Genomic DNA, 24,780 nt, shown 5'->3' on the forward strand with positions numbered 1-24,780 from the left:
TAAGTTCTCCTTTTACTGGCCACACAGATCAGGTGGGTAACCCCAGTCGCTGACCTAGAACAACCAATGCAGCTATGGACTTCCAGCTGTTCTAGGTCATTCAATGTAGTAGCATGTAGTATGTAATGTACAACACAGAGGATAGAGTGCAGTGGTCAGAAGTAGGTAACATACAACAAAGAATAATGTGCAGAGGTCAAGTGGTGTATGTGTGTGTGTAATGTATAGCACAGGGGTAATGAGTGTTTAATGCACAGCACAGTGTACATAATGCAGGGGTAAGGAATGTGGAATGCATGACACGGTGTACGTTTTTCAGGAGTAAGGAGTGTGTAATGTATAACACAGTGTACATAGTGCTTCAGTAAGGAGTGTGTAATGTATAGCACAGAGGTAAGGAGTGTGTATTGTATTACACAGTTAACATAGTGCAGGGGTAAGGAGTGGGTAATGTACAGCACAGTGTACAAAAGCAGGGGTAAGGAGTGTGCTATATATGACAAAGTGTCGCTATTTCAAGAGTAAGGAGTGTGTAATGTACAAAGTGCAGGGGTGAGGAGAGTGTAATGTACAGCACAGTGTACAAAGTGCAGGAGAATGTAATGTAAAGAACAATTCCTAGGAGTGAGGACAGTGTAATGTACAGTACAATGTACAAAGTGCAGGGGTGAATAGTATAAAATAGCGTATTTTCATTGCTGCTGCAGTAAAATTTATAAGCTCCACCACAAGTTCTGGTTGGTGGAGGTAGTAAAAAAAAAAAAAAAAAGTACACCTCCAGTCATTAATATTGTCCACCCTCCATAATATTATTGCTAAGAAGCAGCATCACTGATGGTTGGATGGCAGTAATAAAAAAAAAAAAAAGCATGGGGCTAAGTGTACACTAGGGATGAGCTCCGGCGTGTTCGCATACTCCATGTGCAGAGCCAGCCAGGAAGTTGGTGCAGCACTGCACTAATCACAGAGACATTTTCTGATCTCTGCAGCCGAGGGTAATGTCTCACTGCCTGTGATTAGCGCCAACTTCCTGGTGGGCTCTGCCCATGGAGTGTGCGAACACGCCGGAGCTCATCCTTGGTGTACACTTACCTGAGTTGCATTTCATAGCGACACCATTGTCTATCCAAACACTGTGAGGCAGGAGATCATAAGGCCTGATTCACAGCTATGCATTTTTAGTGCTTTTTGCCGATCTGCACTACAGTCCATTTAACATGGTTTCCTATGGAACATGTAGTGCAAATCTGCAAAATGTACAAAAATGCATAGGTGTGAATCCAGCCTAAGTCTGTAGTGTCAACTTCCCTTCTATTACTCTCATCCTCCTCCAAATCTACATCTTTCTTTTATTTATTTTTTATTTGATGTATTTATTTTTCTGCTCCTGCTGTGATCTGTTAGAGGATGGCTATGTTCAATATGTACTATGGATGTGCAGTGTGTATAGAGCAGTACTCGTGACCGCAACTAACCTGTACTGTACTGCAGTCACGGGCAGCAGAGAGTATACATCATCTCTTCTTGCCCGCCCTCTCTCTGGTGACCCTGATGTAAAGGTGGGCTCTCTGGGGTCCCTTATGGTAAGGGGGGGCTCTCTGGGGACCCTGATGTAAGGGGAGGCTCTCTGGGGACCCTGATGTAAGGGGAGGCTCTCTGGGGACCCTGATGTAAGGGGAGGCTCTCTGGGGATCCTGAAATAAAAAGCTGTTTATATTTATAGTGGAATATTTTTACTTATGTTTTTTGCGCAATTGAATACAGTTTATATACTGTTTTCGTGCATGTTTGCAAAATTAAAATGGGCTGGTCTGGATGAAGTCCAGGGCCAAATTTTGTGTCCCAGTCCAGCCCTGAACCCCTGTCAGGTTTTTATTACTGTCTGTGCCCCTATTAGGGAGATTCATCCGCCCATTTGTCCTGTTTACAGTTATCATCATAAGCGAAAGTATAAAAAAATCTGATGTCGAGTTCACATCTGAAAAAAATGTAGTCTGCACATCCAAAATTGGCTGATGTAAGCACCGTAGTAACGGTCCGAAAATCCGCCGACAGCTCTTAGCACAAATTTTTCCATCACATTTTCGTTAAATCTACTATGGGGCAGTCGGGAAGTGGTTCAAATGTCAAAAACAATAATAACTATGACCGATCATTGAAACAAAGCTCCATCTATGTGATATGTAAGCTCAGCAATTACACGTCCCTGGAATTGATTTTAAAATGATGGGAAATAAATGTACAAGTAGCTGAGTGTATGGAAATAACTGAGTGCTGTGAGCTGTGTTCTCACATTTGTATCACACTGACGCTCCCCAGCAAATACCAAGTTCATAGGGACTGTTCAAAGTTTTTTTTTAATGGAGTTTATTTTTGCTTTTTGATGAATGTTTAGATTTAATTGCAGCTGCCACAGCCGTTCCATTACTGGCACAGAACGGTGTCTGCCCAACACAAAGATGGCCGACCATGGCCTTCCACGCTGCTAGGGGAAGTGGGAGAGACGTCGTGGCGCTTTCTGATGATGTCAGTATTGTGTTCCTCAGAGTGTATACCGAGCACATTGGTGTGTACGGATAGACGGACTGTACGGTAAGTGATGATTATTATTAGTAATGTGTTCATTACTATTGAGCTGTGTTGGTTGTACAGGACGATGAGTATCAGTTATTATATTTTAGGGTATGGAAGCACCGAAGGACGCTCCGCCTCCCAAGCAGCAGCCTATGATCTATATCTGTGGAGGTAAGTCAGAGCTGGTGAAGGTAGGTGACCAGCAGATCAGTGGCAGGTCCCATCATATGTCCGTGTGCTTTATTCCACCAGCTCAGCTGCATTAAATAAGATGTGGAAGTAGTATAAAACCCTCAGTATGTTTAGCTTAACCCATTGAGTATAAAAAAAAAATAACTTTTTGTGCAAGAAACTGTTAATATTATTATCCCAGCACTGGCAGTTTACTGCTTTCAATGCTGTTTGCCCCTGTTTTCTCTCAGTGCCACTTCCCTGAACTTCCAGTCTTCACTAAGGATGAGCTCAGGTGTGTTTGCAACTCCCTCTGCCCGCTAGGAAGCTGATACTTTGCGGCTGCACCGATCGGGAAATGTCTCACTGCCTGTGATTAGCACTGCGGAGTGTCAGCGTCGCAGGGACATGGGCACGTGGAGTTGTGAACACGTCTGAGCTCATCCTTCGTCTTCACAGGAAAGAGTTTAAGTGGAGTTTCACCCTAAAAGGGACATTCTGCTTTTATCTCCTTCTAACGACTCCTCTAACTGTTTTGAAGGAGTTTTTTTTTTTTTTTTTTTTGGTTTATATTTTGGCAGGTACTCACTCCCACTTCTGTTCCCACCGCCTAGGCCAGTGAACCTTGCCCTTGGAACTGTTTTGATGTTTTGGCACTACATTTCTCATGATGCTCATGCACTCTGCAGTGTAGTGGAGCATAATGGGAAATGTAATTTCAAAACATCTGGGGTGCCAAGGTTCACCATCACTGGCCTAGGCAATCGCAGTGGAAGTATTTGTAGCTAAGATTGAGGAAACTCTTTAGGCCAGGTCCATTTGAATAGGCTGCAGTGCCTCTGGAAAACACAGGGTAAGGCCCCTTTCACACTTATCCCACAATTTGGGACTGCAAAGTAGCACGACAAATCATTTTCAATGACTACCATTCACATTGGCACGACTTTAATTGTGCCGACTTCAAAGCAGTGCCTGCACTACTTTGGTCCAACTTCCATGCGAGTTGATGTCCATAGACCTCAATGTTAAACCCTCAAATACCTGAATAATATAGACACTATTTCAGTACGACTTTGTAAGCACAAGCTGCTTTTTGACCCTTGTCCCACCCAATCCTTTCAGCATAGTAGCCCTTCACAAGCACATTTTTCTACCACGCATTCACTTCCTGATTATTCACTCAGCAACAATGTGCTCCAGACAGCCCAAAAAAGAGATGTCCTTGACAATGAGCAAATCATTTGATTTATCCATGAGCGCCCATCTATTTATGATTTGTGTGGCCCAAACTACAAAGACAAAAGAGAGAACATGGGTGGAAGTAACAAGGCTATATTTTGAAAACTGTGATTACTTTTCATGCAGAGAGCAGTTATTACACAGTAAGTATGCCTATTGTGTTGCATTTACTTTATTTGTCACTCATAGGGGTCAAAGTATTTGTAAACCCCAAATAAAAAAAAATAAAAAAAACTAATATATATATCTATCTATCCTGTTCCAAAGCACAATGCTTGTACTGTGATTTGTGCCTCTCTATCATCTTAAAAAGTTGGCTTATTCTGCCTAGCTATGCCCTCCACCCTATAAACTGACCACGATACATATCATGACTGCTGATCCCTGATACCGTGTTCAGTTTACGTGCCTCCGTCATCACGCTGACTGCTCTCTGCTCTGTCCCCCCCCCTGTCAGTTCCCATGCCTGTGTGTGAAAATCATTTTCTCCTCTTCCCCTCCCCCTACTGATTTTCCCTGTCTCTTGAAATAATTGGCATCACCTCTGTTTTATCAAGATCCAAACTAGTAGATGTCAGTTTTTTCTTATTGTGATTCTCTCACAGTGTTCATATGACATTCTTATAGGTTTATCTCAGCCCCTCCCTCCGCATTCCTTTCATGGGGAAGAGAGTGAAGGGATGTTACAAGTCATTGCTGTGAGATAAGGTATTAGAATTAAAAAAAGAACAAACACTTCGTGCTGTAGAGCTCAATAAGAAAAAAACAGGGGGTGACCATGTGTCATCATGATGACTTTACACCATTTTGCCTAGTGTGTTAAGGTGAGGTTAGCCTAGTGTTAGGGTTAGACTATTGCTGCAGCGATGACTGAGAATTTTTTTTTTTATTTATTTATTTTTTTTTTTTTTAGAGCCACCGGTGTCTTGTAAAAAAAAAAAAATTAAAACAAAAATGACAAATCTTTCCCCTATTTTGTAGACGCTATAACTTTTGCACAAACCAATCAATATACGCTTATTGGGATTTTTTTTCTTTTTTTTTACCCAAAATTTCTAGAAGAATACATTTTTTTTCTTTTTTTTTTTTCTTTTAAATTGGGATTTTTATTATAGCAAAAAGTAATGAATATAGTTTTTTTGTTTTTGTTTTGTTTTTTCCAAAATTGTCCCCCCTTTTTTTTGTTTATAGCGCAAAAATAAAAAAACGCAGAGGTGATCAAATACCACCAAAAGAAAGCTCTATTTAGGGGGAGGAGAAACAATCAAAATGTAATTTGGGTGCAACATTGCATGACCGCGCAATTGTCATTCAAAGTGTGACAGCGCTGAAAGCTGAAAACTGGCATGGGCAGAAGGGGGTGAAAATGTATTGAAGCATTTAAAAAAAAATGTATTGAAGCATTTAAAAAAAAACAAAAAAAATCAAGTATGTATGTATGTATGTATGTATGTATGTATGTATGTATGTATGTATGTATGTATGTATGTATGTATGTATGTATGTATGTATGTATATATATATATATATATATATATATATTGCCTATGCCCCACTGCTACTGCATGCGTCGGTCCTACACTCATATGTAAATGGCGAATGCACCACATGTGAGGTATTGCTGCAAACGGAGTTCTTTCTAGTGGCATACCTCCTGTGTAACTCAAAACCTTTTTTAGATACTGTAGTTTGACCAAACCCCCCCAAAAAAAAAAAATCCTAAGCCGAGGTTCACACTGAATGCAGGTTAGAAATTGTGTGAGTTCAGATGAACTTGCACGATTGCTAACCAGAAATGCAGTCCGAGGGATTTGACAGATTTCTGTGAGGGTTCATGCACAGGGGTCTATTCAAATGCCCCTGAAGTCGCCAAAAGTAGTACAGGAACTACTTTTGTAACTCGGTGCGGCGCCGCACCGATTCGGACTGCGCCATTGCTGGCAAATCAGAGTCAAAATCGTATGCCAAATCAGCCCAATGTGAACGTGGGCTAAGGGAGCAAACCATTGGCACCTCAACCTTAAAGCCTCAATTTAGTTGCATTTAAAAAAAAAAAAAAAAAAAAAATCAGCACAAGGGACCGTATTAGATTTAATGAGAAGTGTTCTTTGCATTTGTGGCTGCTGTCTTTGTTAAAATTCTCTGTCCTCTGCGGACTATGTCTGCCCTTTCCACCCACTTCTTCATTTATAGAAGCTGTACTATCGCTTCCATCAATGAAAAGCGCTCTATAAATGGAGATGGGCTGACATAGTCGGAACTCTTGGCTTCTGGTCCCTTGGCTCGTATTAACTCCTGGCGGCACCAGAACACTATGTACACCCATGGCTGAGCTGTTCAGGGCTGTGCATGGCGCCGAATTTTTAACAAAGATGAAAAAGTTAGCTTAATGGGACTTATTTCTATTCTATTAAATTCATTTTGGTGCATTAGAAAAACTTTGTTATTCTTAAGAAATCTGTTTTATTTGGGTTTAGAATTTTGGTCAAAACTTAAAATTGTCACCTCCAAGGAAGTAAAACCGAGCCAAATACATGGGTAGTAGAGAGAGCTGCCTACAAAAGGAGAGGTTGGAAAGAATAAAGATGCAAGGAAGCTTTGGGGAAGGGGTTTGAGTGATTGCAACATAGCGCACCCCTAAACCTTGCACTCTGTACGTAGCATACAGAACTTTTCACACCTGACTAAAAAAATAGATATATAGTCTTATAGATACAACTAGCCATTTGAGGGCAACCATACTGCAGATGGGGCCCACAATAAAATTGAGTTTGACAGCCCTGTTCTAAAGAATTCTTCCCTCCTTTTTTTTTTTTTTATTTTATTTTATTTTATTATTTTTTTTTTTTTTTTGAAAGGTGTTTAATTGAGACTTTTTAACACAAATTTCCATACATCAATAAGAGAATATACAATATCCAGGGTACAAGAGTATAAAGTCACAGGTAATGTAATCAAAGGTAAATGAAAAAGCAATGAGAGCCCAGATAAGTGGTCTAAAGAATTCTAGTTAAACCATATTTGCTTTTGCATTAGATCATGGAAGACCATATTTTTATGTCCCGCTGAGCAACTAGAGATAACTGAATACAGGAATACCCCACTTTTAAGTACACAATGGGGTTTATTTACTAAAGCTGAAAAGTGCTAAATCAGGCTCACTTCTGCATAGAAACCGTGGGTACTTAAAAGTGGGGTATGCCTGTAGTTTAAAATGGATATCTGTAATAAAGGGCTGTTGCTTGTCTTGTTCAAATAATTTGACATAACATTTTCCTTTTCTTTTGTTCCAGAATGCCACACAGAAAATGAGATAAAAGCCAGGGATCCCATCAGATGTAGAGAATGTGGTTACAGAATAATGTACAAGAAAAGAACAAAACGATGTATCCTTTTACTACGCTAAATGAATATGACAGCAAAGCGGGCTCGCTCAAGGGGTTAAAAGCAATAATACCAGAACAGTGTAGGATATGAACTGCTTTCCAACTTTTTTTTTTTTTTTTTTTTTTTTTTTTTAGGCTGACTTTGTTCAGTCTTAATGACTAACTCCAGGAAACTGACTACTACACTAGTCTGAGATGGTCTAGTGTTGTACCTGGCTTGTGCTGCTGTCAGCTTGTGTTACTAGTGAATGAAAGCACTCTTCTTGGGCTGCAATCATTCACAACACAAGCTAACCGTTTCCACTCTATTTGCCCTGAAAAACAGGCTGTAGCTCTGGACTCTTTGTAAACTAAAGAGGAGAGATGAGCAGACAGCACAGTAGAGGGTTGTTCAGTATGGTAGCTTGGGGGGGGGGGGGGGGCAGGGGGCAGGGGCTGTGTGCACTGCCTGTCATGCCCCCTATCCTCCTGAGCTGTCACTCAGAACTATGAGCACAGGATCCCCTGGGGGTTTAACCAGTTGTCTTTTTATTCTGGGGATAGGTCTTCTATAAACGTGTTGGTAACAGTGGATGCATAAAAAAAAAAAATAGTTAACTCCGTAATCATGGTAAAGAGTGGAAGAAATGGAGATTTGAGGGGGGGAGTAGTCCCGGAAGCTCAGAGGGGAAAGGGAGCTCAATGCAGATCCTCATGTTGGTGCAATGAGTTACATACTCAAGGTTTATAGTAATGTGCTGTCCAGCCACAACAGCTTTTAGCCTCTCATAGGGGTTGATTTACTATTACTTGAGAGTGTAAAATCTTTTGCAGCTGTGCATGGTAGCCAATCAGCTTCTAACTGCAGATTGAGGAACACAGGCATTTTGTGACCTCATAACCCACTGCCTGTACTCAACTGCACCAGATTTTACACACTCCAGTTTTAGAAATTTAGCCCCAAAGTGTTTTTTCATAGATCGACAACAGCAGGGCTGGGCAGTGCCCTCCACATGCACCAGAATGCCAAATATGCATGAGGCCTAATCCTTGTTTTAATCTAGATATGATGTACCTTCAAACTATCTATTAGAAATGTAAAATCTGTGTTTGTATCCTAAGTTTTCCCTTAACGCCTTCCTCAGTGGTTGTTTTTGATGCCCGTTGAATGAATGGACAACTTGTAATGCATTGTGGATATAATTATTTTTTATCACTTTATGCCTTTTTTTTTTTTTTGTGAAACATTTTTCAGCATGCATCTGTAAATTATAACAATTTGTAATAAAGGTTTGAAGCCCGACAATATTTATGGTCTTGTTGAATTAATTTGTTTCATTATGTGTATGGAATTCTATTGATTTTAATTTTATTGTATCAAGCATGAGGAAAGCAAGGTGGAAGTTGAGCTAAAACTTCATCTAGTTTTGGATAGAATGTGCATGGGGTGTGATCTATGAGATATATATTGCGTTGTACATAATTGGGAGGATCACATATACTTTTGGTGAGTCACCTGAAAAGAAAGTAAGAAAATCCTGGTGTTACTGGGCTGGTCAGTGGGGGTTTCCAGTTGAGGACATAGAAAGCATTAGGTACCTGGGCAGTATCAGTATCTGACTAACTGAAGTTCTAACCCTTCCAAGTGCAATGGCAACAAACAATGTCAATTTTATTATACATGGGTGCCGCTTTTACAGGTTACCACTTTAGATTTACACAGGAGGGCTGGTGCTAGAATTACTGCCCATGATAGATGATGTTTGTGGTGTTACCTCACATGTGAGGGATGATCGCTATTTGCATATGCGTCCGCTCACCTTTGCACGGGGCACTTTACATTTTTTTTTTTTTTTTTGGATCACTTTTAATGCTGTCACAGGGAATGTAAACATTCCATGTGACAGGTACTCGTTTTATGAAGAGATCTGGGGTCTATAAGGTCCCAAATCCCTCCTCTGCCCTTAAAAACATTTAATCACACCAAGATCAGTGTGATCTAATGCTTTTCATATTTGAAAATGGTGCTGTTTGCTTCCAAGGAAACCGGAAGTGATGTAAGGCCATATCATAGAGGCTGTAAAAACCATTCCGGTCTTTGATCGCCTTTATGACCGGTTGGTCGATCCGAACTCCCAGTGGGAAGGAAGATCCCAGTAAAGCTGTGTAATGAGGCGGGAGGGGGATGATGTCCCCTCCTGCTGCTTGTAAAAGCAACCAGTAGCTGGTTAGCCACCAGGATTGATTTATACAAGAGAGCCACCCGTCCGCTCCAAAAACAGTACCAGCATGATGCCTGCAGCTGCCATGTATGTAGACATGAAGTGACTGCAATAAAATGCAACAAAGGGTGGAAAATTGTGAAAACGATATATATATATATATATATATATATATATATATATATATATATATATATATATATATATATATATATATATATATATATATAATATAATATAATTTCTTTTTATTTTCAAGGTTAAAGTTTTATTACATTTTTGATATAGAAAAGTAGAAACAGCTCTGAGCTCAAGGGAGCACACATCATCTTTCATAGTGTGTATATATACAATATGAGCAGTGCTTTATAAGAAGACACTTTGAATATAGCATGGTGCAACTATATAATGTGCATACAAAATTTATATTAAACATTTCATGATCAAAAAAATAAAATTAAAATTAAAATGTCAAAGAATTTGAGAAAAACAGTTCATCTGTGTCAATGCTTCCAAAACAATCACTGCTGTGTGTGTGTTCGTCCTCAAAGGGATCAATATCCAGTGCACACCTCCACCAGCTAAAGTGCCTGCTCACCTCAAAGATGAATTGTAAAAGCATAGACAAATCACTCCTCGTGTCCGCCACAATGGATCAACTTTCACTCTCCAATGGTAATCCTACAGTCTCCAGACTGATCAGTAGACCTACCGACGAAGGCCAGTGAGATACCGACACGCGTTTAGAGGGAAGGAGCCGAATCTGTAAAGCTTCGTGAGTGTAGATTTGCAGTGAATGAAGTGATGATTTGAGACATGCTGTTTTTAAAGTTTTTATCTTTGTAAGTGGATTTGTTTTGGGGGCTTTCAATAAACAGGCAAACGAGTACACTATGGCACTGTTTGTTGTTTCATGTCTATAACCTACGGAAGTAATAGTTATTATACAGGATTTATATAGCTCCGACAGTTTACGCAGCGCTTTACAACATTCGGGCAGATATTACAATACAATACAATTCAAGACGGGGGGAATCAGAGGGCCCTGCTCGTTAGAGCGTACAATAGTGTGATTGAGCACTTATGAGAAAGTTAAGGAAGGTTCGTCTGATGGCAATACAAATGCTGATTACCCACACACAGGAGCAATCTGGAGACTGTAAGATTACCATTGGAGAGTGAAAGTTGATCCATTGTGGTGGACACGAGGAGTGATTTGTCTATGCTTTTACATTCATCTATGAGGTGAGCAGGCACTTTAGCTGGTGGAGGTGTGCACTGGATATTGATCCTTTTGAGGACGAACACACACAGCGGTGATTGTTTTGTTTTGGAATCATTGACACAGAGGAACTGTTTTTTCTCAAATTTTTTGACATTTTCATTTATTTATTTAGATCATGAAATGTTTAATATAAATTTTATATGCACATTATGTAATGAGACACAGCCCTGCACTATTTAGAAAACTATTGAATTTGGTGTGGTGTATCACTGTAAATGTTCAGCAGCTGTGCAGTCACATATATTGGTGATTTCACACATTTACCCTGTTATAAGAGGAAGTAATTTATTTTGGCAATGATTGTTTTTTTTTGTTTTGTTTTTTTTTTTCACAATTTATGGTGAAACCATAGCCTAGTACACAGGGGCTGAATGTCAGTCGGTTAAATAGGAACCGGTCGACATTCAGGCTGTGTGTATGGCTGCTGGTCTAACGTTCAGCCGGCTTCTGTCAAAGAGGCGTGACTGTAAAAGGTCTGCCGATCGACTCCTGATCAGCGCTGAGCTAGTGGGGGGGGTTCAGGAACGTCCATCAGGAGGGGGATCGCGTGCCCGCGCAGCAGCGCAATCCTGATGCGCTCGTGTCACCCGGATTGGATTGGCAGGAGGGCTCTGTGATAGGTCCTCCTGATCACATGATGGCCGTGTCCAATCACAGCCGTCATGTGATGTAAACAAACAGCCGGTTGCTAGGCATTTGGCTCTCCTCACACGGAAGTCGCCGCTGGGGAGAGGAGAGCAGATCGCTGCAGCCGGCTGGTGATCAGTGAGTAGGAGCTGTTTTTTACAGCTTTTTACTCACTGATCACCAGTCTAGTGTAAAACACATGTCCCCAAATAATAAAAACACATGTCCCCCTAAAATCACATGTCCCAATGATTATCTGCACACATATGTCTGTGATCACCTGCACACATCTGTACATAATCATTTGCGTACATATGTCCATGATCACACAAACCAATTATTATACACTTAACTGAACTTTTTTTTTTTACCAAAAACATGTAGCAGAATACATTTTGGCTTAAATTTATGACAAAATTCGATTTTATTGGATTTATTTTAAAATAGAAAGAAGAAAATATTGTTTTTTTTTTTTGTTTTTTTTTTCCAATTTTCCGCTGTTTTTTTCCGCTTATATCGCAAAATATAAAAAACTGTCGTGAATAAATACCACCAAAATAAAGCTCTATTTGTGCAAACAAAATGATAATGTAATTTTGGGTACAGTGTAGCATGACCGTGCAATTGTCATTGAAAGTGTGAGAGAGCTGAAATCTGAAAATTGGGCTGGGAAGGAAGGGGGCGAAAGTGCCCTGTATTGTAGTGGTTAATATCTCCCCATTGCAGTAACGCATGTTATGTATGGAATTTAGGGAGCACTCTGGCTGCTGACCATGCTCTCTGACATGACCTCTTCTCTCTCACAGACTGAAGTAGTGGTATTCTTTAGGCTCTGTTCACATCTAGCAACAGTCCAGTGTTGGGTTTTTCTCACACTTTTTTTTTTTTTTTTTCTGCAGTTGGAACGCCACCATTCATTTGAATGGTGTGCACTCTGCTCCAAAAGAACACCAAAGTAGCTCCTGTACCTATCAAGAAAAACAATATATAATACAGAAGTATGAAATACAATATATCCATGAAAATGACACGGAAAATGAGAGCAACATTAGAAAAGGTAGCCATCAATAAAAAAAATACAATAGTGTCCGTAAAAAGAAAACTCACAGTTTATAATGGATAGTTTAAGAAAAAATAGGGGAAACTGCACGAGCAGGAGAGCGCAGAGAACAACCGCCTCTACTAAATCCAACTTAACAAAATTACAAAACGTGAACAGCGTTATAACTAGCAGACAGGAATGAAGCACTCTAGTCCATCCTCCAAATATGCATATGATTTAGCCCTCATTCACATTGACTGTGGCTTTGAAATCGCGTGATTTCAAAACCATGTCAGTGCGACTTGGAAGGCATCTGTGCGGCCTTATGCACAAAGGTCGCAAGTCGCACCCGAAATCACCAAAGGTAGTGCAGGAACTACTTTTTTAAATCAATGCAGCCTTGCAAACTTGGCGTTGCACCGATTTGAACAGTGCGATTGCCGGCAATAGGGTTCGACTTGTCATTCGATTTCACAGATCCTTCCAATGTGAATGAGGGCTTAAATCACAGCATCACATCACACAGCACACCATCACAGCAGACGGTATGACCCCATAGAAGAAATTATTGTTAGTACAGATGAACATCGTATTTGTGTTTTAGATGTGTATTCAAGCTTCAAATGTTTTTGTTTCAGCCAATAGAAAGCACTTGGAGGAAATTAGGGTTGGAGAGGCATAAACTACCTGCAAGCTGAAACACTCACATCGGTCCCTTCACAGGTAGTGGTAGGGGAGCTGACGGCAACCCGAGGAGATTACCTGACAGCAACAGAGCGCCTCTTAGTGGGCTGTCCAGCTTTAACAGTAATTTATAGATAGCTCTCCCCAGCTGCCATTCTTGTCAAATGTCCTGGAACCTGGTCCAGGCTTGATCACAATCTGACACCCACAAGGGCTTGGGCACATGCATGTACTCCTACACCATGTCATCCTCCCCGATAGTCCTCAATGACATCCATGATGTGTGAGGGGAGGTAGAAGTAGTCCAGACCCCACTCCAGAGCTGTTCTTCGCTGCACCTCCTGTTGGAACCTGGAAAACCCTGGCAGTTCTGTTGTCTTTCCTATCCCAGGAAGAACACAGGAATTTTGTGACCTCACAACCCACTGCCTGTACTCAGCTGCACTGGTCTGGGTAGTAGAGGGTCTGTTGAGGAATTTCTGCCTTACACTGACTGGAATCTGTACAGTCCCTCTGGTCCCTTCAGCTGGCTCCAACTCCCAAACTTGTCATCCAAGGGCCAAAATTTCCTCTGCAGTCTGGGCGACCCCCAGTCTACACACCTACCATTGGCACTCTCCACCGGTTCACCTGAAGACACACTGTCTTCCTGCGAAAGCTCACTCCTAGTGGGGCTGACATAGTTAATGGCATGGCCGGCACTTTAGGAACATCAACTGGCTCCTGCTGGGCAATACTCACAGGTGCCAGTTCCCCAACTGAGTTGCAGACCATGGTAGACTTACAACTCTCTTCCACGTTGTCACTTTTCTTCGCAGGGAGTTTCCAGACTCAGACTCAACCTTGCCTTGAGCAGATGCTTCAAGGCCCACTTCCACCTTCTGGGACTTCCGTGGCTCTCCGTGCAGAGACCTGAACTCAGACCCACACTGTAGTTAAAGTGGCTGTATACCCCCAATGCGGAAGTTTGTACCTATAGGTAAGCCTATAATAAGGCTTACCTATAGGTACTGTAAATGTTTACTAAACTTGTGCCGTTTAGGAGATATTTACCTTTTAGTACACCATCGGCGCACCAATGTGCTTTGCTGAATAGTGAAATAAAAAAATAAAAACTGGCTACAGCAGCCCCTTTCACTGACCCTCCTGGCTACTTCTCAACAGTCCTCCTGACTGACGCATCCCAATCATCCAGGACTTCTCCAGCCCTCCCGGCTGACTCTCAGGAGATCTAGACGTCCTGACCTGCTCTTGCTGTCCTCTCCTTTCTCCCGTGGCTCCAGAATTTCCTCTGTGTGTTGTAGAGGGTCTCACCAGCACCTGAGCCCCAGGCCCAAAGTGACCTCCCCCCAAACTAGGGGGCTCCCGCAAGGCCCACGACAGCCTCCTCAGGACTCTCAGCCAAGCCAAAATTTTCCTACACAAACAAGCCTACTTACAATAGCACATAGCTAGAGGGTGCTATTCACCCCCCAAACCCCCCCCCCCCCCCCAACACACTCAGAAAACAGTTTGTCCCCACAGCTGGGGAAAGAATACAAAAAGGGCAAGGGCATCCCATAAAAATACAGAGGAGGGGAAAAGGGAAACAAACTTGAAAGGGGATATGTATCAATAAATACCAGTATCAAAAATAGTCTTTTTTTTTCCAGAAAACCATGTGTACATTTTGTACCAATTTTGTAATTGTATAATTACACCTGAACTGCAGTTTGTTTTGGGTACAATTGTTCTAAATTTGGACCTCAGCATCAGTCTGACTGGACTACAGGATGTTCAGCCTGGCCACAAGGGGCACTGTCTCCTCTGGCAGGCATGGAACCACAGTCTAGTTGGGTGCTTAAAGTTTACTCTCCCTCGAAGCCCACCCAATGGGAGTGTCACTCTTGCTGTGCTTTCTGGGAGGGGGTACTTAAGATGCGATTGTCACGTGGTTCGGGGTTCCGGTCCAGAAGTACGTTCTGACTCCATGGTCCTGGTCCTCCTGACCAGCCCCCAGGAAGGCTATGGCCTGGGGTGCGGATCCACCCAACTTATTGTCTCGGAGCTGGCTAGCCCGAGGCAAGGAAACTAAAGAAGGATTCCAAGGTGGTCCGGTGCCGTCTCTGGTAGTTGGAGAGGCCCAGTAACTTCGTAGCTATCCAGGGGAGGACTCTTCAGAAGAAGGCCACGTACGGGTTGGCTTCTTAGCAAGAGCCTGGAGGGGCTGAAGTACCTAAGTGAATCCAGTCCCATGGGTATCGCCAAGCTGGCTGAAAGATCCAGGTATCACATGAGTGTTCCACAAGTTTTAGTTTCCTGCATGTTCTACAACACCGTCTGTGGCAGAGACATATTCCTGTAAGTTCTACAACAATGTCTGTGGCAGAGACTTTGTTCCTGAGTGAAGCACCGTGTTGGCTGCTAGGCCTTGTGAGAGAGGGACTATCCAACCTGAGTGAACATCCAGTTGTGAATGGCTATTCTCTGGATCTAATCAAAGTAAGCAAGTCCTTCATTACTGACTTTGACACTAAGGCTGTATTCACACCTATGTTTTTTGGTGCATTTTGCAGATTTGCACTACAGAACGTGTTCCATAGGAAACCATGTTAAATGTACTGTAGTGCAAAATGCAAAAAGCACAAAGCACTAAAACTGCATAGGTGTGAATACAGCCTAATGCCGCGTACACACGTAGCCGACTATCCGGCGGACTTCCTGCCGGACTGTCCGCCGGACTTCCAGAACGGGCTACTTGCCCACACACGGCACTTTTTCAGCGGACTAATACGGTGTACTAAGTCCGCCGGACTATCCGCCGTACTTTTGAAATGAACGGACTCGCCCACACACGCGGAGGAAAGTCCGCTGATTTTGAGCGCGTCTCCGGGTAGGCGGGGCCCGCGAAGGAGACGTCGCTGGCCCCGCCACCTGGTATGGACTTAAAGGGGAACTCCAACGCTGAAAAAAACGGCGTGGGGTCCCCCCCAGGTCCACATCAGACCCTTGTCCGAGCACGCTACCCGGCCGGCCAGGAAAGGGGGGAGCGAGCGCCCCCCCCCCCTCCTGAGCCGTACCAGGCCCCCCCACCCCAAAGCACCTTGCCCCCATGTTGATAAGGACAAGGGCCTCTTCCCGACAACCCTGGCCGTTGGTTGTCGGGGTCTGCGGGCGGGGGGCTTATCGGAATCCGGGAGCCCCCTTTAATAAGGGGGCCCCCGAATACCGGCCCCCCACCCTATGTGAATGAGTATGGGGTACAATGTACCCCTACCCATTCACCTGTAAAAAAAAAAGTAAACAAAAACACAACACACAAGGGTTAAAATAGTTTATTGCACAGCTCCGGGGGTCTTCCGTCTTCGGGGGTCTTCTCGCCGGACTCCTTCTGCTAGCTCTTTTGCTAGCGGAGGAGCCCAGCTTTCTTCCTCGCTGCCGCCCTCTTCTTCTGACTTCGGGGGTCTTGTCTCCCTCTTTGGTTCTTCTTGCCGGGCCACCGCGCCTTCTTCTAGCTCTTTTACAGGCGGTGGCCCGGTCTTCTGTCGCCGCTGTCGCCGCCTTCTGTTCTTCTCTTCAGATGTTGCCTCGTCGCATCCTCCGCTCACAGTGGCACGGACGTGACGCGCGGCGACTTATATAGGGACATCACCGGATGATGTCCCCGCCCATTATGGTGTCACAGTCCCAGAGGATGCTGGGACTGTGACATCATAATAGGCGGGGACATCATCCGGTGATGTCCCTATATAAGTCGCCGTGCGCCTTGTCCCCTTCATTGTGAGCAGAGAGAGCGACGAGGCAACATCTGAAGAGAAGAACAGAAGGCGGCGACAGCGGCGACAGAAGACCCGGTCACTGCCTGTAAAAGAGCTAGAAGAAGGCGCGGTGGCCCGGCAAGAAGAACCGAAGAGGGGGACAAGACCCCGAAGAGGGGGACAAGACCCCCGAAGTCGGAAGAAGAGGGCGGTGGCGAGGAAGAAAGCCGGGCTCCTCCGCTAGCAAAAGAGCTAGAAGAAGATAGCGGAGTAGTCCGGCGAGAAGACCCCCGAAGACGGAAGACCCCCGGAGCTGTGCAATAAACTATTTTAACTCTTGTGTGTTGTGTTTTTTTTTTACAGGTGAATGGGTAGGGGTACATTGTACCCCATACTCATTTACATAGGGTGGGGGGCCGGTATCCGGGGGCTCCCGGATTCCGATAAGCCCCCCGCCCGCAGACCCCGACAACCAACAGCCAGGGTTGTCGGGAAGAGGCCCTTGTCCTCATCAACATGGGGACAAGGTGCTTTGGGGTGGGGGGGCCGTGCGGCCCCCCCTTCCCCAAGGCACCCCCCCATGTTGAGGGCACGCGGCCTGGTACGGCTCAGAAGGGGGCCGCTCGCTCGTCCCCCCCTTTCCTGGCCGGCCGGGTAGCGTGCTCGGACAAGGGTCTGATGTGGACCTGGGGGGGACCCCCACGCCGATTTTTTCGGCGTTGGGGTTCCCCTTTAAGTCCATACCAGGTGGCGGGGCCAGCGACGTCTCCTTCGGGGGCCCCGCCTACCTGGAGACGCGCTCAAAATGAGCGGACTTTTCTCCGCGCGGGAAAAGTCCGCTCATTTGAAAAGTACGGCGGACTGGCATACCAACGGCCGGATTGTCCGCCGAAATGTGAGTCCGGCGGGAAGATTGGAGTGCAAAAATTCTTTCTAAGTCCGCCGTACTTTCGGGTAAAAAAAGTCCGCCGGAGGCTACACACGGGGGGATTGTCCGGCGGACTTGAGTTTGCTGGACTTTTCCACCCGATTGTTTGATCGTGTGTACGCGGCATAAGAGTACCTGAACCTTCTTCCTAACCCTCTGATCCTCTGATCACCCCAGCAAACTGGAAAATGCAGAGTCCATCACGAGCACGTCCTCAATGATACCTGCAGAACAAGGGATAAAAAAAAAAAAAAAAAACAACACAGTCCTATCACTAACTTCACTATCTATCTGTACAGTCCATATCTCCCAACATTTTGAAATGGGAATGAGGGACACTTACTACCAAAGGTATGTAGGCATAGGACACGCCCCCTGCCACACCCCCTTAAAGGAGAATTAACCCCCCAAAAAAAGGTTATCTAAATCCACAAGGGATTTTTTTTACCACTACTATTCCTTTATATTGGCTTTTAAAATGTACAAATGCAGCCATTTAGAATTTGGATGAAAGGTTTAGTGCTGGGAAACACTTTTTGAAAGATAAAAAGTGAATTGTATATACAACTACATAGATCAGATCAAAATGAGGGACAAATGAGGAGGAATGAAGGACAGAGGGACATTGCTCCAAGTCAGGGACAGTCCCTTCGAAATCAGGGACAGTTGGGAGCTATGACATTCTGTCAACGGGATTATAAGCCCACTGGCAGAAACAAATAAACAAACACATTTTCTCCAAGTGTCTCTGATAGGAGAAACCCCTCCTTGTAGTCAGTCTCTTTTCATTAGCACACTAGGCCTCACCCAGAGTTCTTCATCAGGAACAGACATCCATATAGAACAGGTCAGGGTGTTAGACCGGCCTAGTGCGTGAACAAAGGCAGCAATCTTCCTGCCAGACAAGGGGTTGTAAAACGCTCATGTTGCATGTTTTCAGCTATTTTCCATTTAAATCTATGGGGTCAAAAACACTCCAATCTGCCTAAAAGAAGCTCGTGTACTTCTTTGAGCGATAGGTGTTTTGCTACAGGTTCCAGAATGTTCAGATCAGGGGCCATTGAAATTTATGGGATTTTGCTTGTTGAGTGCCTTGGAGCTTCAAGCTCCAAAATGCTCAGGTGTGAATGGGGCCTTAAGCAATTTGAAATCAAGGTCAGAGTGAGTCGGAGTATGAATGGGACCTAAATTATACTCTAAAAGTACTTAGAAAGCGGTTGTTTTGTCACATGCCAAGTCATGCAGTTCAAAAGCGCACCAATGGTGCCTCCAAAAAAAGGTACAGGAACTATCGTGCCATGTTTTTGGTGCGGTGCGCAGACCATTCAAATAAATGATGCTGCTCCAAAACCACAGAAAAAAGGTACAAAAATAAAGGTGAAAAAATGAAACGTAGGAGAGTTGCTAGTTATATTATGAACAGGGCCTTCGAATTATGGCACCCAAATGCACATTGAGCACTTTGCTGGGATTTTAGCATGATTTAGAATCATGAAAACTAAAGTCCCACCTCTGAGGGTTTCTCTTCTTTTGTCTGTATATACAGAGATGCAAAAAACATATTTCATGGGCTAAATCATGCGATACTGCCTGCGATTCTGATCTCCAAACTCCGGCCCTCCAGCTGTTGTGGAACTACACGTACCATGAGGCATTGAAAAACTCACATTCTGACATTCACAGACATGACTAACCACTTCCGGACTGCCGCACGCCGATATAGCAGCTGCCATAACCCTGGTATCCTCTTCTTCGGCCGGGGGTCTGGTTTCTGATAATAGTGGATTCACCGCAAGATCACTTTTATCGGCAGCGGGAGAGGGGGCCCCCCTCCCACCGCGCTTTGGTGCCCTCCGCCGCTTACCGGAGGCATCTGCAGTGGCGGAGGCGTTCGGATGCCCTTCTTTGCTGGGTATAGAGATGAGTGAGGGGAAGATGGCCCCCACCCATCTCCATAACATTGCAGGGCAGAAGCGACACCCAAATGGCCCATAGCTCCTAATGGGACATTTTTTTAAAATTGCATTTTTGTGTAAACATGAGATCTTAGGTCTTTCCTTGTAATAGGCATAAAAGTGACAAATTTTTTTTTAAAAGAACAGTGTAAAAATAAAAAATAAAAAGGTAAAATAAATAAGAAAAAAAAAATGTAAATGCGCCCGTCCTGCCCAGCTTGCATGCAAAAGTGAACGCTTACGTGAGTAGCGTCCGCACATGAAAACCACACATGTGAGGTATCACCATAATCGGTGGAGCGAGAGCAATAATTCTACTCCTAGACCTCCTCTGTAATGCAAAAACTGGCAAACTGTATAATTTTTGAAACAACAACTATGGAGATTTTTAAGGATAAAAGTTTGTCACCATTCCACGAGCGGGTGCATTTTTGAAGCGCGACATGTTGGGTGTCAATTTACTCGGCGTAACATTATCTTTGACAATATTAAAAAGATTGGGCTAACTTTACTGTTGTCTTATTTTTTAATAAAAAAAAGTGTATTTTTTCCAAAAAAGTGTGCTTGTAAGACCACTGCGCAAATACGACGTGACAAAAAGTATTGCAACAACCGCCATTTTATTCTCTAGGGCAGTGATGGCGAACCTTGGCACCCCAGATGTTTTGGAACTACATTTCCCATGATGCTTAACTACACTGCATAGTGCAGGAGCATCATGGGAAATGTAGTTCCAAAACATCTGGGGTGCCAAGGTTCGCCATCACTGCTCTAGGGTGTTAGAAATTTTTTTTTTATAATGTTTGGGGGTTCTAAGTAATTTTCTAGCAAAAAAAATGTTTTTAACTTGTAAACAACAAATCTCAAAAAGAGGCTCGGTACTTAAGTGGCTAGGCATGATGGGAATTGTAGTTCCTGAACACCTGGGGGGGGGGGGGCATAGTTTGGAGACCCCTGCGTGACTGAAGTGTGAATGGGGCCTATTCTCTTCCTTCATTGTGGGATGTACACTGCATGGTGGTGGCATATGACTGACAGTAGCACTGTCCAATCAGGAGCCATCCTCGCACATAGCACATCCCACATTGAAGATATGCTATGTGTGAGGATGGCAGGGAGACAGGCGAGTTCATGTCAGAAAGGAAAGGAGTGTAGCCACACACCGCCTTACAGGGCTTCTACATTCCCCAAACATTACACAGGACCACAGCTCTAACGTGTCACCCCAACAGAATTCTAATTGGTGTTCCTATTCACACAGTAAGGCGACTTCAGGCACTAGAGGACAACTGTCTTTTAGTTTCCTATTACCGCAGTACGACGGTAGGCGCATGGACTGCGGGTATTACTTTGGTCTCCGATAAAATGGCGGATTACGTAAGCTAAATGTCCATCGCTGGAGACATTCTATTGCAAAAGTTAGGTAAGTATGTTCACTCTAGCGGCCTGCAGATTCCTTCTGTGATTGGTCAGTGAAGGGTAGGCGTTAAATCTCCATGGTAACGGCAAACAAAAATTTAGGCCGCCTGGTTTGCTCTGTAAGGAAAGCTGTAGCGTGTCGCCGGACTGTCCGAGTGTACGCAGGTGAGTCTATAGGAGGGACAGCGGTCCGAGCCTCCCTCTGCATGACATGGGTGTTATAAGGGTACTATTGAGTATGGCTCGTTATGTTATACATGAGAAGTCTCTCCTCCAATCAGGAGCTGTAGGTTTCCTCTCCTGTGCTATTTGCAGCAGAGACGTTTAAGGCAATCACTGCAAAGTATGATAATAGACGATATTGTCATAAAGAGAACCTGTCATCCAAAGCAGAGGCAGGCATTGTGTGTCTAGGATCGCTTTATGTCCGGGACAAATCCATAGCTCCCAACTGTCCCTGATTTGGAGCAATGTCCCTCTGTCCTTCATTCCTCCTCATTTGTCCCTCATTTTGGTCTGATCCATATAGTTGTATATAAAAAGCACTTTTTATCTTTAAAAAAGTGTTTTCCAGTGCTAAACCTTTCATCTAATTTCTAAATTGCTGCATTTGTAAATTTCAAAGATCAATATAAAGGAATAATAGTGATAAAAAAAGTACTTGTGGGTTTAACTAATCCTTTTTTTTTTTTAGGTTAATTCTCCTTTAAGAGGGCGTGTCCTCTGTGTGATATTTGCATACCTTCCATCTCAAAAAGTTTGGGAGGTATGCAAATCTGACATTTCTCAAACATGGAAAAATCTGCATTTCTTTGTTGTAGGAAAATACATGTCTCATGATATTTACCCAGTTTATTTATCAAATGCATATTATCAGGGAAAAATCCACAAAAATGAATTTTAGTGCATATGAACTCAATATAGTATCAATGTTTTGATAAAATAGAAAAGATTGGGTTGCGTCCTGTAAATACATATCAAACATTTCAAATCTTACAATTGCGCATGCCAGGTGGAATCGCAAAAAATAATGGTACCCAAAATCCTCCATGGGCAATACTTAAAGCCTTTACAGGTTAATATATATATATATATATATATATATATGTATGTATGTATGTATGTATGTATGTATGTATGTATGTATGTATAGAGTTACCCATAGTTGATGGCCCTAGAATTGTTGCTCTCACTCTGACGTTCACGACAATACCTCACATATGTGGTGCCAATAATGTTTACACGCCACATGCTCACCCTGCGCTGCATTTTTTTATATGGGGTGTGTGCAGGGGGGCAGTAGCATCTGGTGTTCCATCGGTCGGGGGGGGCAATCAAACCTGAGACATCTTCTCCACTCGCCGATCGATCGACGCTTACCCCATCCAGGTTATGCTAGCGGCTTCCACCCTTCTTCTCCTTCTGGCCAATCAGCTACTCCAGTGGAAACCTGTGAAGCTCTGGTGAACTCCATGCCCAAGAGGGTTAAGGCAGTGCTGGAAAATAATGGTGGCCACACAAAATATTGACACTTTGGGCCCAATTTGGACATTTTCACTTAGGGGTGTACTCGCTTTTATTGCCAGCAGTTTAGACATTAATGGCTGTGTGTTTAGTAGGGATGAGCTCAGGGCTTGTTCGCATGGGCCACGTGCAGAGCCCGCCAAGAAGTCGGCGCAGCGCTGCGCTAATCACAGGCAGTGAGACATTGCCTGATTTCTGCAGCCACACATTGGGGGAATGTCTCACTGCCTGTGATTAGCGCAGAGCTGAGCCGATGCAAACACTCCTGAGCTCATCCTTAGTGTTGAGTTATTTTGAGGGGACAGCAAATTTACACTGTTATATAAGCTGTACACTCAATACTTTACATTGCAGCAAAGTGTAATTTCTTCAGTGTTCTCACATGAAAAGATTTAATAAAATATTTACAAAAATGTGCATCATCTTTGGATGAGGCTTCCTTCTGGGACAATAGCCATGCAGAACAACTTGATGCAGTGTGTGGCATATGGGCTGAGCACTGACAGGCTGATCCCCCCACCCCTTCAACCTCTGCAGCAAAGCTGGCAGCACTCATACGTCTATTTCCCAAAGACAACCTCTGGATATGACGCTGAGCACGCGCACTCAACTTCTTTGGTCGACCATGGCGAGGCCTGTCCTGTTAAACCACTGTATGGTCTTGGTCACTGTGCTGCAGCTCAGTTTCAGGGTCTTGGCAATTTGCTTATAGCCTAGGTCATCTTTATGTAGAGCAATGCATTCTTTTTTCAGATCCTCTGAATTCTTTGCCATGAGGTGCCATGTTGAACTTCCAGTGACCAGTATGAGAGAGTGATAACACCAAATTTAACACACCTGCTCCCCATTCACACCTGGGACCTTGTAACACTAACGTGACACATGACACCAGGGAGGGAAAATGGCTAATTGGGCCCAATTTTGACATTTTCCCTTAGGGGTGTACTCACTTTTGTTGCCAGCGGTTTAGACATTAATGGCTGTGTGAGTTTTGAGGGGACAGCAAATTTACACTGTTCTACAAGCTGTACACTCACTACTTTTACATTGTAGTAAAGTGTAATTTCTTCAGTGTTGTCACATGAAAAGATATCATAAAATATTTACAAAAATGTGAGGGGGTGTACTCACTTTTGTGAGATACAGTGTGTGTGTGTGTGTGTGTGTATGTATATATATGTGTGTGTGTGTGTATATATATATATATATCTCTCTATCTATATCCGTGTGATGCACAGAGACATGCATCATCACACTGGCCTTGCACTGTAGCTGCCCACGTGCTAAAATAGAGCGTTTAGCGTACAGGCCATGTGAACAGGCCCTAACATTTTGGATTTCATATAATTTTCTGTTTCGGCCACAATGGTTACTGGAGGAAACAGAGACAGTACTGTAAATCTTCTCAGTGGGAATTAAGACAGCAATAAAAACTTGACACAGGATCTAATCCCTTTCTACTCTATCCAAAGCATAAAGTGGAACTTTACCCATAACAACATGATAAAAATATTCTTTAGGAAGGAACACACATTCCACATTAATAATTATGATACCAAAATTAGTGTATTTTCTGTATATTGCTTCCAGCATTGCTCCTGTTTCTTTTTGCCAGAGGCTGACATTTGAAGCCTCTGAAGCCCAGAGCCCCTGAGCAGCAGTAAATCATAAAGCAGGATTAAACCCATCGATTTAACAGTTTCATAAAAGTTATAGTCATGGAATGCCACGAATGCTAACTGTCACATTTTGCCTGTGTCTGCAACCATCAAATGGCTGGTGTCATAACTGATTACATATACAGCACAAAAGCAGTTGCAGATCAATCAGAAGCAGCTTCATTGGCTGTAAAGGATAGGAGGGTTTAATTCTGCTTTGAAGGAGAAGTGCAGCCTAAGCTTGTTTGGCTGTGCTTCTCCTATGGATCACAGGAGTGCAATTCTTTTTGCACTCCGTAGTGCAATCCGCTCTCTGCTGACATCAATGGAATCAGTCTGTGTCATCACGA

General features: G+C 43.5%; 2 protein-coding genes across 3 annotated transcripts in view; both read left to right on the forward strand.

Moving 5' to 3' along the window:
- Positions 1-2,435: 2,435 nt before the first annotated feature.
- Positions 2,436-8,657, forward strand: POLR2K (RNA polymerase II, I and III subunit K). The gene is made up of 4 exons (XM_077493102.1): positions 2,436-2,592; positions 2,682-2,745; positions 7,278-7,370; positions 8,495-8,657. The coding sequence occupies exons 2-4, from the start codon at positions 2,685-2,687 to the stop codon at positions 8,515-8,517; spliced, it is 177 nt and encodes a 58-aa protein (XP_077349228.1). The 5' UTR covers positions 2,436-2,592; positions 2,682-2,684; the 3' UTR covers positions 8,518-8,657.
- Positions 8,658-21,070: 12,413 nt separating this feature from the next.
- Positions 21,071-24,780, forward strand: part of SPAG1 (sperm associated antigen 1) — a 127,217-nt gene continuing 123,507 nt past the window's right edge. Inside the window, exon 1 of one of the 2 annotated variants that reach the window (XM_077493104.1) lies at positions 21,071-21,089. Coding sequence is in view for 1 of the 2 variants with exons in the window: in XM_077493103.1 (XP_077349229.1) it covers positions 21,326-21,413 (88 nt within the window). In the remaining variant the exon portion in view is untranslated. Of the gene's footprint in view, positions 21,090-21,281; positions 21,414-24,780 lie in introns of those variants that run through there. The other variant, XM_077493103.1, reaches the window with a different exon arrangement.

The sequence above is a fragment of the Lithobates pipiens genome, unplaced genomic scaffold, assembly GCF_037356315.1.
Source record: "Lithobates pipiens isolate NorthernLeopardFrog02 unplaced genomic scaffold, aLitPip1_a1.2 Scaffold_19, whole genome shotgun sequence".
Classification (NCBI taxonomy): Eukaryota; Metazoa; Chordata; class Amphibia; order Anura; family Ranidae; genus Lithobates; species Lithobates pipiens.

Coding starts and splice junctions, on each gene's coding strand:
- POLR2K (XM_077493102.1), top strand. CDS start 2,685: ATGGAAGCACCGAAGGACGCTCCGCCTCCCAAGCAGCAGCCTATGATC. Junction 2,746..7,277: donor TATGATCTATATCTGTGGAG/GTAAGTCAGAGC, acceptor CTTTTGTTCCAG/AATGCCACACAGAAAATGAG. Junction 7,371..8,494: donor CAAGAAAAGAACAAAACGAT/GTATCCTTTTAC, acceptor CGCCTTCCTCAG/TGGTTGTTTTTGATGCCCGT.